This window comes from Lontra canadensis, unplaced genomic scaffold, assembly GCF_010015895.1.
Source record: "Lontra canadensis isolate GAN:19392208 unplaced genomic scaffold, GSC_riverotter_1.0 scaffold54, whole genome shotgun sequence".
NCBI classification, from domain to species: Eukaryota; Metazoa; Chordata; class Mammalia; order Carnivora; family Mustelidae; genus Lontra; species Lontra canadensis.
Genome location: NW_022631048.1, coordinates 13,598,195 through 13,613,812, shown reverse-complemented (window position 1 = coordinate 13,613,812; position 15,618 = coordinate 13,598,195). Strand labels below are relative to the sequence as shown.

General features: G+C 64.1%; 2 protein-coding genes across 3 annotated transcripts; one reads left to right on the top strand and one right to left on the bottom strand.

Annotated features, from left to right (window-relative positions):
* The first annotated feature begins 554 nt into the window (after window positions 1–554).
* On the top strand, window positions 555–10,993 carry DBNL (drebrin like). Of its 2 annotated transcripts, none has more exons than XM_032875069.1 (13): window positions 555–675; window positions 4,834–4,889; window positions 5,631–5,743; window positions 6,274–6,348; window positions 7,395–7,541; window positions 8,201–8,278; window positions 8,542–8,696; window positions 8,781–8,822; window positions 9,068–9,162; window positions 9,720–9,815; window positions 9,923–10,035; window positions 10,347–10,449; window positions 10,826–10,993. In XM_032875069.1, the coding sequence occupies exons 1-13, from the start codon at window positions 593–595 to the stop codon at window positions 10,963–10,965; spliced, it is 1,296 nt and encodes a 431-aa protein (XP_032730960.1). In that variant the 5' UTR covers window positions 555–592; the 3' UTR covers window positions 10,966–10,993. The 2 variants fall into 2 exon arrangements, with proteins under 2 accessions (XP_032730960.1, XP_032730959.1); XM_032875068.1 differs by having other exon boundaries at window positions 8,778–8,822.
* Window positions 10,994–12,477: 1,484 nt separating this feature from the next.
* On the bottom strand, window positions 12,478–14,898 carry PGAM2 (phosphoglycerate mutase 2). The gene is made up of 3 exons (XM_032875071.1): window positions 14,407–14,898; window positions 14,111–14,291; window positions 12,478–12,684 (listed from the first exon to the last, which is right to left on the bottom strand). Exons 1-3 carry the CDS (start codon window positions 14,818–14,820, stop codon window positions 12,518–12,520), a joined length of 762 nt encoding a protein of 253 aa, XP_032730962.1. The 5' UTR covers window positions 14,821–14,898; the 3' UTR covers window positions 12,478–12,517.
* Between the last annotated feature and the right edge of the window lie 720 nt (window positions 14,899–15,618).

Sequence of the window (15,618 nt, the reverse complement as noted above, 5' to 3'; positions counted from 1 at the left end):
GGCTCCTGAAGGATGGGCTCCTGAGGGAGGGCTCCCCGAGCGCACAGGGTCAGCACGGGGCCGCCTCTCTGACATCCCAGGGACTCATGCACCTGTGCTGGGACGTGCGTACAGGGCAGGGAGCGAGGCTCCCCGCGCCACCCGGTCCTCCACGAACAGAGCGGGGAACGCAGGTGCGGGAGAGGAGGCTCCGCAGCACCTCGGCCCGGGCGGGCGCGGCCCGCACGCAGCGCTCGTGTTCGCCGGTGCAGGCTCCGGTCGCCGCTCAGACGCGTGTGGAAGGTCCGCGCAGAGGCTGTCACGAGCCCGAGACGCTCGAACCAGTGCGCTGACTGCGGCGAGAGAAGAGAGAAACGCGCGCTCCGTGAGCGCAGCTCCCAGCGCCCGGCTCCGGCTCCGCCCGCCACTCCGCGCCCCGGCTCCTCCAGACGCGACGGCCCCGCCCACTCCCCGCCAGCCGCACCCTCTCCCCGCGGTCCGGCCGGCCGCGCTTCCGCTTCCGGCCGCAGGGGCGGGGCTTCCGGTCGCAGGGTGGGCGGGGCCCGGAAGCTGCGGCGGCGGCGGTGGCGGAGCGGGGACTGCGGGGCCGGTCATGGCTGCGAACCTGAGCCGGAACGGCCCGGCGCTGCAGGAGGCCTACGTGCGGGTGGTCACCGAGAAGTCCCCGACTGACTGGTGGGCGCCGGGCCGGCCGGGCCGGGCGGGAGGGGGGTTGGGCCAGGGCGGGAGGGGGTCCCGGGGGCTCCCCGCTCCCCCCACCCCGGCGCCCCGCGAGCTGCTGGTCCCGCCGCCGTCCCCCGCCGCGGCTCCGCCCCTCGGCCGGTCTCCGTGTCGGATTGTGCGGCCGGGAGGACTCGGTGGCTCCGCCAGCTTCTCCTTCCCAGCCCCGGGACTTCCCCGCACACCGGGGCTCCCCGTGGCCCTCCCCGACGGAGCGCGAACCGGGCCCGGGGTTTTCCTAGCGCCGCGTTCAAGGGGGGGCCTCTGAGCGGGCGCCCCGGACCCCGCCCGGCAACGGGCGCCCTGCCCCACGGCCAGGAGGTCTGGGTTTAGGTCTCAGGTTTTCTGGGAAAGTGGATTCTCTCCAAGGATTCCCTTTCCTGTGCGAGCCGCGCGGACACAGTGACACAGCGGTGCTGGCTGCCTGTGGAGGAAGCCCCCATCATCCCTGCACCTGCCCGGGACACCCTCCACTCTGCCGTTGGGCCCCGGATGGGGCTTTCTAACTCTGGAAGCGGGTCGGAAGTCTCTGGGATGGCCCTGGGCAGCCCCCGCGCAGGGTCAGCGGCTGGTCACTCTTCCGCTTGCTTCAGTTGTTGGCACTGACCAGTTCTGAGCACTTGCAGCCCCAAGAAATACGCTGAGTTTGGTGAACTAAGGTGACCCGCTGTGAGGAGCGTCTTCCCGGGGCAGGGGCAGGCCCCACTCGGGGTCACTGCGTGCTGCGCCTGGCTGGTCGCCACACCCTGGTGCTCACGGCTGGAGGCTTTCCCTGCCACCTTCATACCCTGTGCCGTCGTGCGCGGGGCCTTTTGGGGAAGAGCTTCAGAGCACCTGCTGCGGGGGTGTGCAGACGCCTCTCTGCCTGCGACACCGCTGACCCTGATGGGACTTGGGTGCTGCGTTGCTGGGGAGCCAGGCGGCTCCTCTGTCCGGAACACATGCACGTAGCTAGGGAGTGCGTCTGGGAGCAGTGGGATTTCTCTGCCTTCTCCGTCTCATAATGCTTTAGGAGGGTCACCCGCACTTCAGGCGCTTACTTTACCAGGAGTCCCTAAATGTCCACCCCCGACCCTACCTGTCCCCTGCTCTCCGAGGGCCGTCACACCTCTGCTGTTACTCCAAACCCTGCTGACGGGCTCACATGCGGCGCGCCCCATTTCACATCCACCCGTGGCCTCGTGCCTTTGCGCCGGCAGCGTGTCGGCCCCCTCCGGTCCTACTCAGTTTCATGTGCTCCTGAGTAGCTGGCCTGGCCCTTCCTGACATACCTGCGAGACTCCTGGGCCCCCTGCTGCCTTCCTTCCGACCTCTTCATTCTCAGGGACCACCACTGCTCTGGGGTGATGTCCCACAGTCCCGCTGGCAGCTCAGGCCTCGCATGTTTCTGGCTCTTCCTCGGCTTCTCAGAGTTGTCAGCTCCCAGCCTGGTCTGAAATTCACCCACCCCAGCTTCGCTCTGTGCCCCCCGAGGGTGCTGAGCCTCTGCCCCCCGCCCCCGTCTGAGCCGACCTGTCTGGCAGCACTCCAGGTCTACACCCAGTGGCGCGAGTCCCCGGCTTTTGATCTCCCTGTCACGGCCATTAAGCACCTCAGCAGATAATGTGCGGCGGGCCCCCACTCATGAGCCGAGCAGGTACCTAGATCGCGCTACGTCTGTGCTTACGCTCAGCAGCTTCCTCTTTCACAGTAAGTAGAGCCCAGACATCTCACCTCAGCTGTGAGGCCCTGTGGGGCCAGCTCCCGACCCCTCCTGCCACTCCTCCCACTTACCATACTGGAGCCACACCTGTTTGTCACCACGGTGGCCTTCTTTCTCTTCCTCAGACGTGCAAGCTGCTTCCTCCTCAGAGCACTTGCTCTGGCTGCTTCCCCATTCTAGAGCACCTTCCCCATGGTCCCAGGGCTCCCCAGACATCTCAGTGCTGACACCGCCTTCTTGGAGAGGCCTTGCTCGACTGCGGGCTCCTTGTGTGGTTTGCCCAGACACGTACCAGACACCTTCAGTGGGCTTCCTGGCACCGTTCTCTTCACCAGAGGGCTGGGCCCTGTCTCTGTCCCCAGCGCGGTCAGCGCCCGCGTGCACAGCGACCTGAGAAGGGGACAGAAGATGTGGCAGAGGATACCAGCAGGAGGAAGTGGTCTCCAGTTTGGTGGGTCATGAAAGGTTTCCCAGGCAGAGTGGGCGGCTTTGGGCTGGGCCCTGAAGCCACGTGGGCCGGAGAGCAGGCCCATCAGCTCTCCATCACGGGCCTCGTCGGTCCTGGTTCCCCGGATTGTTCTAGATTGAGGCACATTTGTTTCCCTCCTGCTCCCTCTTCACTACCTGACAGGACATTAGTGTTGGTGTGTTTCTTTTTGGTCTCCCGTTAGAAAGGAAGCTCCATGGTCAGGGCCTCTGGGGATTTACTGGACGCTGCACGCCCGGGAGCAGGAAGGAGCAGGTCCTCAGTACATGTGTTTGGAAGGGATGCTTGAGTTCCCGGGCGCTCGGGGCACCACGCTCCGTGTGCTGTGCCTGGGCCAGCACGCCTCTCTTCCACGGTGATTTGAAAGAGGGATGGGAGTCCGTTGAACGTGGGAATGAGTCTCCGAGCTGCCAACATTCAAGAAGGTAGCTTGGGCCAGAGCCCGGGGTGGAGGGGAGGGCAGGCACCAGGCACGGACCTTGGCTCTTACGAGCTGCTGGGTCGCTTCTCGGAAGCAGTCTGTGCTGCCTGCTGCCTGTCTGTTGTCCCCGTCTTCTGCACTCAGAGCTTGGTGGCTTTGAGACTTACGGGCTTCTTTCCTCCAGGCGGACGTCTGGACGTCCACAAACTCCCACGTCTTTTCGCTGTTTGTCTGCGTGTTCCATGCCAGCGTCCCCTATGCCAGCTAGACCCTCGGGGCCTGGGTCTCCTTTCTTCCGACTTTCTCAGTCTAGGCAGCTCTGCCGGGTGGCCATACCAAGGCCCTGGGGAAGCTGAATGGAGGCTGATTTGGTTCCTGTCAGATTCTTTTTCTAACCCCTCCAGATTTTATTTTTAAGTGAGCTTTACACCCTTTGTAGGGCTTGAACCCCAACCCCGAGATCAAGAGTCACACACCAACTGAGCCATCAGGGCATCCCGGTTCCCGTCACACTGTCACCCCACAGCCCCTATCTGGCCCTCCTCGCAAGCCTGTTTGTGCGCAGAGCGTGGGAATGGCCCGCTGGTCCGGGGTCTGCCTTTGACTTGTCTGCTGGGTCAGCACCCGTACCCTGTGGTCTGCCAGCTCTGCCTGGAGCTGAACGGCAGCAGAGCTGGTGTTGATGTTTGGGCTCCATGTGGGCTGTGGCTAAGCCAGCTCTTCCAGAATGTTCTCCATGGGTAACCTCTGCTCTGGTCAAGGGGCTTTCCATGCCCCGGATGTAAAAAAATTTGCCATATTTCCTCAACTCCTCAGGGGTCACGTTCATAAGCATCTTCCCAGAGTTCTTAGGAACAGTTAGTCTCACAGGAAAAGGCAGGGGCAGCCTAGGGTCACCTGTGGAAAGTTAAGGCTCCTCCAGAAAGAGGATTTTACCCAGCCAAGGAGTCTGTCCTGTAAGGAGCCTGACTTCATGCTGAGTCATGGCCCATGTGGCTTCTGGGTTTTCTAGGAGAGTCCCAAGCCCAGAGCAACCTGTTCCGCCAACTCCTCAGGTTTCAGAAGACAGAGCAGACCTGCACGAGGGCATGGGGCGCCTTCCCAGTGCCCTGATGCGCACACCCGGCTCCCGCTCCTCCCAGGGCACTTCGGGTTCAGGAAGGTGTGGAAGGTTGCCCCGATACAGCTCGCCAGCCCTGGGGCGCCGGGCCAGTCAGTCAGTCGAGCGCGCGGCTCTTGATCTGGGGGAGGCAAGTTCCAGCGTGGAGCGTCTTTCAAATCGAACAACCTTCACAGCTCGGGGTTTCTCATGGCAAACAGGGGCTCCCTGCGTAAGTTTGTCCCTCAGGAGACGCTGCCGCGCCAAGGCCTGAGAGGCTCCAGCTCCGGGAGGCCTGCCGAGCTCCCGCCTCTTGGGCCAGCGGGGCCGGTGGCCACCGTGCTCCGCTCCTGGTGGGTGCGGCGGGAACGTGGGTCACAGAGCTTGTTTGTGTTGTGTTTCAGGGCTCTCTTCACCTACGAGGGTAACAGCAATGACATCCGTGTGGCCGGCACTGGGGGTGAGTATGGCCCAGTGAGGACGCCAGTGGGCTGATGGGGGCTGGAGGCCCCAGGAGGCAGGTGTGGGGGAGGGGAGAGAGTCGCAACCAGCAGTGTCCCCGGCCGCTGGCATTTCAGCCTTCACTGCTCACGGAGTGTGCCTCTCTGCCTCTTTGCCTACTTGTGATCTCTGTCAAATAAATAAATAAAATCCCTTTAAAAATTTTTTAAAAAAAGAAAGCCTGGTACCTAATTTGTAGCAGAAATGACATCTTTTTTTTCCCGGAACTCCCTGTGGGTTTTATAGGAATGGGTTTTTTTTTTCTCTTTTTTTAAAGATTTTATTTATTTATTTGAAAGAGAGAGATCACAAGTAGGCAGAGAGGCAGGCAGAGAGGGAGAGGGGGAAGCAGGCTCCCTGCTGAGCAGAGAGCCCAGTGCGGGGCTCGATCCCAGGACCCTGAGATCATGACCTGAGCTGATGCAGAGGCTTAACCCACTGAGCCACCCAAGTGCCCCTAGGAATGGTTTTAAAACCGGGGGGTGTACACCATCACCTGAGGTCCTTGTCACAGAGGCAGATCCCACGCCCCGCCAGCTCTTGTAGTCCGTGTAGTAGGGAAGGACCAGGAGTCTGATTCTGGTGCAGGGGGCCCTGAGAACCCTGGCTCAGGGGCAGGTTGGGTTTCCCTTCCCGGTGGGCATTGTGCAGGGCCAGCCACGGGCGCAGGGCCTGCTGACGCCCCCTATGCCTGCTGCAGAGGGGGGCCTGGAGGAGATGGTGGAGGAGCTCAACAGCGGGAAGGTGATGTACGGCTTCTGCAGAGTGAAGGACCCCAACTCTGGTCTGCCCAAGTTTGTCCTCATCAACTGGGTACGTGGAACTGGGGGGCCCCGAGTTCTCATCTAGGTGTGACCTGGGAAAACTCCTTTGCCTTCTTTCCTCCTCTGCCTTCTGTGATGGGAGCGGAGGAGGACTTGCCTTCGGGGCGGCTCGCAGGCAGTGAACGAACGGGAGTGGCTGGAGTGTGTGCGGCCCGAAGGACCGCGGGGGGCCTTGCCGGCGCAGAATCCCCCGCTCTACCCCCAAGCCCAGAATCATTCCCACGAAACAGAGCCCACAGTGCGGTCGCACGACACCCTTGCCTTTGTCCCAATCAGAGTAGTCGTCCGGAGGGAGCAGAGGGCCTGGGCCTGGGCCTGGAGAAGGCTCTGAGAGCGCGGGACCCCTGGGTAGGACTGGGAAGCTCTGAGCCGCCCGTGCCCAGCGGAAGCGGGCGGTCATCCTGCCTCAAGAACCTCCTTGACCTGGAGGTGTGGGGCTCGCTTTATCCTCTGCTGCACCCAAGGAAGGGTGGTGGCTCTGGGGAGCTGGCGGGTCACACCGGGTGTGTTGTGTTGCAGACGGGCGAGGGTGTGAACGACGTGCGGAAGGGAGCGTGCGCCAACCACGTCAGCACCATGGCCAGCTTCCTGAAGGTGAGGACGGCCCCCAGGGGGCCTCCCACGGCGCCTGGGCGGCTGTGAGCGCGTTGCAGCCAGAGCTGGAAGCATGTCCACACCCGACGCTTCCTTCAGACTCCAGCGCGACCAGGGGCTCCTGCACTCGTACTCGGCAAGTGCCCAGGAGGCCGCGCTGAGGCCAGAGCCCCTGGTGAGCTGGGCTCACTGGGGAGGAAGGATGGATGACTGTGTCCTTCTCGAGCACAGAGAGCATCGTGTGCGGCTAGTCCTGGGGCGCAAGGCCTTGGCTTCCGCTGTGTTTGTGGGGTTTGTTCAGCCGCGTTGTCAGGAGCTGGAGGAGATGGGAAGTTGCCCGTGCCCGGCCTCTTCTGCGTTCCTTTCCAGCGCACCTCATTCAGTTCCAAAACCGCTTGTCGTTTGCCTGTCAGGTCACCTCGCGTGTCTGTGGCTCCTGACAGAGAGGCTCGGGACTTTGATTCCTAGCCTGCCAACTCTTCTTCAGATAGGCCTCAGTTTCTCCATCTAGGAGCCAAGAGAGGATCCCAGGCTCGCTGGGTGTTTACTAACAGCGAGTGACGCCATGGATCTGACTTGTCAAAAATAAATTGGGGGCGGGGGCGCCTGGCTGGCTTAGTGGGAGGAGCACGTGACACGCGGTCTTGGGGCTGAGAGTTCAAGCCTCCGGTTAGGTGTAGAGATACTTGAATAAATAAAACCTAAAGAACTTCAGAAAAGAAAGAAATGGGTAGGTTGCGTTTTTTGGAAAACGTGTTTCCAGATCCTTTTTGAAGTTCGCTTTTGTGAATTAGAAAGGATCTCTCTCGTGCCTGGGCCTGCAGCGGGGGCGCCCGGCACCTGGGAACAAGCTGTAGGCAGGGCCACTGAGGGCAGAGACCACGTGCCTGTGCTGGGACAAGTGCAGTGTGTTTGTCTTGGGCACTTTGTCGGCCCTGAGGCCCCCAGCCCAGAGCCCAGGACGACAGTTGTCCACGCTGTGCACCCCGAGCTGTGCGTCTTGTCCTCTTCTGGACTTGCAACGCCTGCGTGCCGTCCCGCCACAGGGGGCCCACGTGACCATCAACGCAAGGGCTGAGGAGGACGTGGAGCCCGAGTGCATCATGCAGAAGGTGGCCAGAGCCTCAGGTGCCAACTACGCCTTCCACAAGGAGAGCGGCCGTTTCCAGGATACGGGCCCTCAGGCCCCGGTGGTGAGTGCTCCCTGGGCCCGAGTGTGGCAGGCCAGGAGCCGGCAGATGGGCTGGTTTCTCCCTCGTGGAGCTGGGCTCCTGCCTGCCTGGCTTTCGGTCCCCAGGCCCCATTCCGGTGCCGACAGTGACCCCGTGCCGGCCAGAAGCCGGGGCTGCCGCTGGTGGGGCAGGCGCTAGTGGGCATGAGGAGCAGCCATCTGTGCCACCTGCTGGTCCCACCGGCTGGCCTAGGGCCTCTCATACTCCAGGGTCAGTCCAGTCACGAGGCCACGGCACCAGCATGTCCTGCACAGTCCTGGGTGGTGGGCTCCATGGAGGGATGTGAGGTGGGCGGGCAGGCCCCTCCCTGTCGGGGGCAGATGCCAGGTACCCCGGCTGTGGGGAGCCCAGTTTCTGGGGCACAGCTGGGGTCTGTGGAGACTCCTAGCCACTGCCACAGTGGTCAGCTGTCTGAGGCTGGGGGACTGGCTTCCATCCACAGGGGCCTGGTGCAGCCAGAGACCCCCATCGGCGTTGCCTGGCCGCTTTCAGGGCCCTCAGGCCATCTTGTGCTGGCTGGTCTCCGGAGGGGGCACCAGGCCCGGTGCAGTCCCCACGGCTGTTGCTTGAGCCCTGGGCTCCCGAGGGCGGCCCCACAGAGGACCCTCTGTTGTCTGCAGGGCTCCGTGTACCAGAAGACCAACGCCATATCTGAGATCAAAAGAGTTGGCAAAGACAGCTTCTGGGCCAAAGCAGAGGTGAGTGCTGCGGGGCGCATGGAGCACAGCTGCCCCTCAGAGATGGTGCCACGGCGCCACCCTCGCCGTTCCTCAGGTTCTCTCACGATAAGCTCGCGGGACACGCGCCCTCGGTCGTGCCTGTGGCCAGGCGAAGGCCGAGCGGGCTCTGGTCGCTGGGCCGGTGGGCGGCCCCTCCAGGCGGCGCCGCACGGATGCCCGGGTAGCCCAGGGGCGGGAGGGTGCAGGTGCCGAGTGGGGCAGGCCGGCGGCTGTCCCTGCAGAAGGAGGAGGAGAACCGCAGGCTGGAGGAGAAGCGGCGGGCGGAGGAGGAGCGGCAGCGGCTGGAGCAGGAGCGCCGGGAGCGGGAGCTGCGCGAGGCCGCCCGCCGGGAGCAGCGCTATCGGGAGGAGCAGGGTGGCGAGGCCGGGCCCCAGAGGTGAGGCCCCAGAGTTAAGAGGGAGGGAGGGTCCCGAGTGGGCCGCGGCTGGGCTGCAGCTCCTGCCTCCGCCTCTCCCAGCAGGAAGAGTGAGCAGCAGGAAGTGGTTTCAAGGAGCCGAGAGGAGTCGGTGAGACTTACGTGCCCCCCACCCCCCAAGGGTCTGTTGCAGTAATGCCGGGGCCGTCCCTGATGTGCCAGGGGGACGGTCCTGCGGCCAGCTGGGGCACAGTGGAACCTGGGACACGTGGGTGCACCAGAGGTGGCAGTGGAGAGGGCAGTGAAGGGCAGATGTGGCCAGCATGGTCCTCTACCCGGTCCTGGACGAGGCCCTCGAGACCCTCCTCACTGCCAGGCCCATGTGCCCCCCTGCAGGAGCCGGTTAGCCAGCCAGCACACCCACGCGAGATTTTCAGGCAGAAGGAGAGGGCCATGTCCACCACATCCATCACAAGCCCCCAGCCAGGTGAGTCTTTCCTCGGTCTAGGCACAAGGCAGGAGCAGGCCGAGGCGGAGCCTGGGGTCCCAATGTAGGGTCGCCAGAGGTAGCGACAGAGGCAAGGAAGCAAGGAGAGCCTGGACTTCTCTAAGGGTAGCTTCTGGGAGGGGAGGCTGGGCCTCAGGTGTTCCTTTCCTGCCCGTGGCCTCGTCCTGCAGAGACCTGGAAAGGAAGGGCCACGTGTGGCTTCAGAGGGAGGCTCTCCAGCCCAGCCCCGCTCCATTAACTCTTGGTGTAGCTTGCACATGGTGGCCAGGCCCCAGAGCCTCTGTCACTCCCCTCTCTGCCCCCAAGGACACAGGATGGCACTGCCATCAGCTCTCCCACACTGGGGGGCTGCTTGAAGCGTACTGTGTATGTGATGTGTTTCTGCAGCGGCTGTGTGTCCCCCTGTCCTCTTCCCCCTCCCCGTGACAGCTATGTCCCGGGACAGGTCCCCGCTCCGGGCAGCACAGGGGACAGAAGCAGTAGACACAGCTCATCTCTCCCTCGTCCGGAACTTGCATGTTTACCTTTGTTTGCAGGCAAGCTCAGGAGCCCCTTCCTGCAGAAACAGCTCACCCAGCCAGAGACCCACCGCAGCCCGGAGCCCACTCAGGCCTCCTCGAGGCCCAGGGCAGGCAAGGCGCTTGGCTGCCCCGTGGGGGGCTGGGGCTAGAAGTGTGGGAGGGAGGAGAGCATCTGCACCCCTCCCCGGGCTCAGCGTAGGCCGCACCCTCCCATGCAGATGTCCGCGAGGACCCGGCGCCCAGCCCTCCGCCGTGTCCAGTGCAGGCAGAAGAGGAGGCTGTGTACGAGGAGCCTCCGGAGCAGGAGACCGTCTACGAGGAGCCCCCGATGGTGGGTTCCCTGCAGCGGGGCGCGGCTGTGAAGGGGCCACCTGCCCAGAAACACTCTCTTCACCCATGCCCGGCGCGGGGTGCCTGACTTTCTGGCGGCCGCTACATGGGGATTCTCTCGTTCAGTGTTGGAGTGGCCCCGGGGAGTACATGGTCTAGCACTCATCTGCCGGCCAGGAAGGTCCTGGGGCAGGGGGACATCTTGGGGGCAGTAGGATGGCAGCAGCCCTTGCCCTCTGTGTGCTGTGCCCTTCCCCCAGGCCCGGTGTGGGCCTGTAACGTGGAGCCCAGATTTCTCTTCTTTCCGTGCAGGAACACGTGCCGCAGCAAGATGCCGGCTCTGAGCACGTGGACCACTACCCGGGGCTGAGCGGCAAAGGGCTCTGTGCGCGGGCCTTGTACGACTACCAGGCAGGTAATGTGCAGCGGCCCGGCCACTCACCCTGCAGGGCCCCGCGTCAGGAGGCAGGCTTCCGACGCTCCCTTGGGACTCAAGGAAGGTGGGGGAAGGACGGGGTGGATGCCCTGCACGGCCTGGGCCTTCCCATCATGCTGGGCAGCTGCCCGTGAATCCCAGTTGCCGGCGTCGTGCTAGAGCCGGGAGTGTGAGCAGAGGGTGGGTGGACCCTGCGCGCCGGAACCCGGGGACCTGCCTGGAGGCTCAGGAAGCAGGCTGCTGTGCGGAGGCAGGGGGCCTGGAGTCAGGTCCTGCTAGAAGGTGTGTCGGGGGAAAGTGGCCATCGGGAAGGGCTCCCGGCCCCCAGTGCAGCCTCCAACTCCCCATCCCGCAGCTGATGACACGGAGATCTCCTTCGACCCCGAGAATCTCATCACGGGCATCGAGGTGATCGACGAGGGCTGGTGGCGTGGCTACGGGCCGGACGGCCACTTCGGCATGTTTCCTGCCAACTACGTGGAGCTCATCGAGTGAGGGCCCTCTGCTACTGGCTGCGCCAAGGCTATCTCCTACCCTTCCCCCAACGCGTGCTTCTCTTACTGCCGGGGATGTGACGTGCGTGCCGCAAGAGCCACACGGCGCTCCTCCGGGCATGGGACCCCCCGCAAAGAAGACAAGCCCTTGGGATCTCTCAGACTAGGGTGCTCAGCCTGTCACTCTAGATACAGCAATACCCTGTGATCCCCAAACGTGGCTCTGGCTGCTCTGGGCCCTCCCAGCCAGCCTGGCCTCTGACCCCCGCGGAGGACAGGGAGCCATGGTGTGGCCTCGCCGGGCGGTCTGAGCAGGGCCCTTTGCCTTGTGGTTCCTCTCCTCCTGGCCCTAAAGGGTAGTGGCTTCGGCTGGTAGCAGTCTTTGGGAACAGTAACCTTAGCATTTAGGACCAAAGTCTGGGTGGGTCGTGAGGGTTTGGGCAGCAGGTCGTCTTTCTGGGTCCTGCCTGCGCCCCTGTTCCCCGTTCCTCCGCCTGGGGCCGCAGACTGTGCGAAGTGGTGCAGGGACGACCGCATCGAGTGTGTGATCAGCAAACCCACATCCTTCTGTGGGGTGTGCCCTGTTCCACCGGCCCCGGTGTGTGCTGTCACCGGATTCTGGTTCGGGGGAGTGACCGGAGGGCCGATGCCTGCTGTCGCACCCTGTCTTCCAGCCCACCTGTGTCTGCTTCCAGAGTGAGCACTGCCCTACTACGGCCTGAAGGCGCCGTGTGGAAATCAGCCCCTTCCCCGGGGTGTGTGGGGGTGTGTGCGGGTGTGTGTGTCGACTGTGGCCACTAGGAGAGGCATAAAGGTCAAGATGTGACTCACGTCAGCCTGTTGCATTTCCGTGTTCCAGGAGGGGCTGGCGGCCGCCCTCCCTGCCCGTGCGGAGTGCGTGCACGTGTGTCGGGAGCTGCCCTTCCCTTTGTGCTCTGGCAGCTGCCAGGGAGAGCAACCGGGGTAATGGCTGCACTGAGACCCCTGGCCCCGGCTGCTGGCAGATGGCCCCCCTTGTCCCCTAGGCTGCAAAGGCAGGCCTCGCCAGCCCTGATTCTCCACCCCCAGCTATGGAGGCCCCAGGAGTCCCGTGTTGCCAGGTCAGAGGCCAGTGGTGGGCATGTCCCCAGCTGTGGGGACACCCAGGGGGTGGGGCTCAGTACCACCTCACCCTGCCCACCCCGGGACTACAGGGACGGCAGGGACAGCCCACCCGAGGGAAGCTGGCCATGAGGTGGTGTCCTCGCTGCAGTACCCACTCACCGGGGACAGCTGAGTCACCCCAGGCACCCCAGTGCTTGGGGAAGGTTACCAGGTGGCTGTCTCACCATAGGGTGCTTGCTACAAGGTCCTGGATAGCCCGGCTCAGGGACGAGACTCCTGCCCTTGGTTCCTGGGGCCCTCCCACCTAATCAGGTGGGCGGCAGGGCCCGAGGGCACTGGGGCAGGGTTTGTGGAGCCCCTCGCTCAGGGCCTTGGAGCTGGGCATGCCGGGGCCACAACAGACTCAAGGTGGTAGGAGCGGGTACCTTTATTGCCAGAAACCCCCCCCTTCATTTGGCCTTGCCCTGGGCGGCCACGGCCTCCATGGCCTTCCGCACGGTTTCCTCGTCCCCCAGGAACCGCATGGGCTTGGTGGGCTTCAGCGCCGGGTCCAGCTCGTACACGATGGGGATTCCCGTGGGCAGGTTCAGCTCCATGATGGCCTGGTCCGACATCCCTGGACCAGGGGAACAGGTCCTTAATCCCCTCGGCCAGTCTGCCAGGCAGTGGCCTGCCCTCAGGTTCAGCAGGCCCGGTGACCTTTATGGGGCCACAGAGTCGGGCCAGCCACGCAGCAGCCCTCCCATCCCCCACAGCAAGCCCCCCACACAGATGCCCCTGGAGACGGTCGAGCCAGTAGTGAGAGACTGAGTGGCCTGCAGAAATAGCCGTGGTAAACCGGGACCTTGTACCCCGAACCAGGAGCCACTGAGACTCGGGGCTGTGCTGTTGGTCTCTTCTGTTTGGTTTCTAGAACATTCTAAATTCCAGCCACCAAGAGCAGGGGTGCTCCTGACAACCGGGGGTGGAGGGACAGTGAGCAGGGCCTCCTGTGACCAGGGCGGAGGGGAGGCTGTGGGTGGAAAGGGCGAGGTTTTCCAGGGAAACCTGACCCTGCCGGCCTCTGCAGCCCCTGGCCCGGAATAGCAGCTCGACCTTTGCGGCTCTGGCACCCCACCCCCACCTCCCCCATTCTCCAAGCGGTGGGAGACTGCAGTGAGGCTGGCCTCCGTGCTCCTCTCCCAGACCCAGTCCCCGGAGAGCAGGGGCACGAGGTGGTCTTGAGGTGGGTGGACTGGGGCTGTCCAGCCCTCAGGGGCCCGCCTGTCTGCGCTCTGGCCAGCTCCCCGTTGACCTCCAGAGCAGGGGGCTTGGGGCTCCCCACCCTACTGGCCTTCTTCCCTTTCCACACTTCAGCAAGCCTGAAGGCCAAGGGTCTGTGTGAGTGTCCGAGGGAGCCCAGTGGAGGAGCGCGCCGGGCTCCCTGCTGGGAACCCAGCTGCAGGCCGGGCTCGAGGACGGCTGCACCCTTGCACCTTCTTGACTGGTCTTACCTTTTCCCTGTGTGGGTGTGAGCTGAGGGCCTGGGTTCCCCTGCCCTGGGCCTAATGAGCAGCCCCCAACCCCAGAGAAGGTGGTGGAGACCCAGCAAGTGAAGTGACTTGCCCAGGGCCACACAGCAGATAGAGCTGGGGCCAGACAGCCCTGCTTTGGCCGTGGGGCCCAGGCGTCCTTGGGCATGGCCTTCCCATCTTTCCCAAGCTCTTGTCCAGGAAGCCCAGCCAGCCCCAGGCCTCTGGGCCCGGGTTGGAGCAGCAGATGTTTCCACCCTCGATCTCCAGGGGGAAAGTCATTGTATTTAGTGTCCCAGTACGTAAACGAGTAAAACAAACATTTTGCGAAGTAGTCTTTTTAAGCGGTTTTTTAGTCCTCCTAGTTCACAGTTTGACTCCTGACCCTGAGTGCTTATGTGTGCAGAGCTGTCTGGGCAGGGGGCACGTAGCTGAGATGAGAATTTGGGAGCCAAGTGGTTCAAGGGCATGTGTCCCGTCCGCCACCCACAACCTGTCTCTGCCCACACCCCCTGCAAGGATGGGCCTCACCTTCCAGGTGCTTGACGATGCCCCGCAGGCTGTTCCCGTGGGCCGCAATGAGCACTCTCTTGCCAGCCTTGATCTGGGGGGCGATCTCCTCGTTCCAGAAGGGTAGGGCCCGGGCGATGGTGTCCTTGAGGCTCTCGCAAGTGGGCAGCTCCCCAGGCTTTAGGCCTGCGTACCGCCGCTCCTGGGGTCATCCACACCGCTGTTCTCTCCCCAGAAAGCCAGCCCCCCATCCCCGCCCGAGCCCTGCCTGAGCCCTGCCCACCCTAGACCCTTCCCTGCTGTCCCAGGCACCGCACCTTGCTGATGGAGTTGTAGTAGGGGTGCTTCTCATCCATGGGGGGCGGCGGGATGTCGAAGGAGCGCCTCCAGATCTTCACCTGCTCCTCCCCGTGCTTGGCGGCCGTCTCGGCCTTGTTGAGCCCCGTGAGGCCCCCGTAGTGCCTCTCATTGAGGCGCCAGGTGCGCACCACGGGCAGCCACATCTGGTCCGTGCCGTCCAGGATGGTCCAGAGGGTGCGGATGGCCCGCTTCAGCACCGACGTGTAGCAGATGTCAAACTCCATCTTGGCGTCCTTGATGGCCTGGGCGCCCCTCTTGGCCTCCTGGGCCCCCTTCTCGCTCAGCTCTGCATCGAACCAGCCACAGAAGCGGTTCTCCTGGTTCCAGGTGCTCTCGCCGTGCCGGACCATCACAAGGCGGTGGGTGGACATGGTGGGGCCGGGGCCGCAGGCAGGGACGGCGGCCTCCCCGCTGCACCCGGTTTTATAACAGTCTGTCCGCAGCCCCCCCCCCGCCCCCACACCAACTGCCAGTCAGCATTCCAGGCCGGACGGGCGGCGGCAGGTGGCCAGTAGCAAAGCCTGGGGGGGAGGGCAGGCCCAGAGCCAGCCTTAAAATAGCCCCAGCAGCCACCCGTGCCTGGGCTGGGTGGGGCTGTGTGCAGGATGGGGCACGAGGGGCAGAGACCCCACAGGCCCGGAGGGTGCTGCTGGCGGGAACCCAGCAGGTCTCCGAGCACTCGCTCCTCCCTGCAGGCGGGAGGGGGCCACACGCCCAGTGGCTGGTCCTTGTCGCCGTAACTGGGAACGAGCCTGCATTCTGCCAAGGCAGCCGGCTTGTGTAAGAGGAGTCTGTGTCTGCCCATGTACACGTCTGTGTGCACACGTGCGTGGGCACAAGCGTGCCTGCAAGCCTGTGAGTGGCCAGGAGCTTCCCCCGGTGGCTCTGCTCTGCTCAGCTGGGCATGGGGGCTGCAGAGGGGGGCTTCCCCCAGGAGTTCTGGTCCCCCTCCCCAGCTCCCTCTGCCCTGCCCGCCCGATGAGTCCCGAGGGGGCCTGTGGCCAATGGACAGGCCGGGGGTGGGCCTGGTGACCTCACCTCCACTAGTCCCCTCGAGGAACAGAAGGTCCCTGTGGGCAGAGCCAGGGGAGTGGGTGGGGGCCCTGGGGCCAGCGGTTGGGCCCTGCGGCGGGGGCACGAGGCCGTAGTGCGGGCAGCGGGCTGAGCTG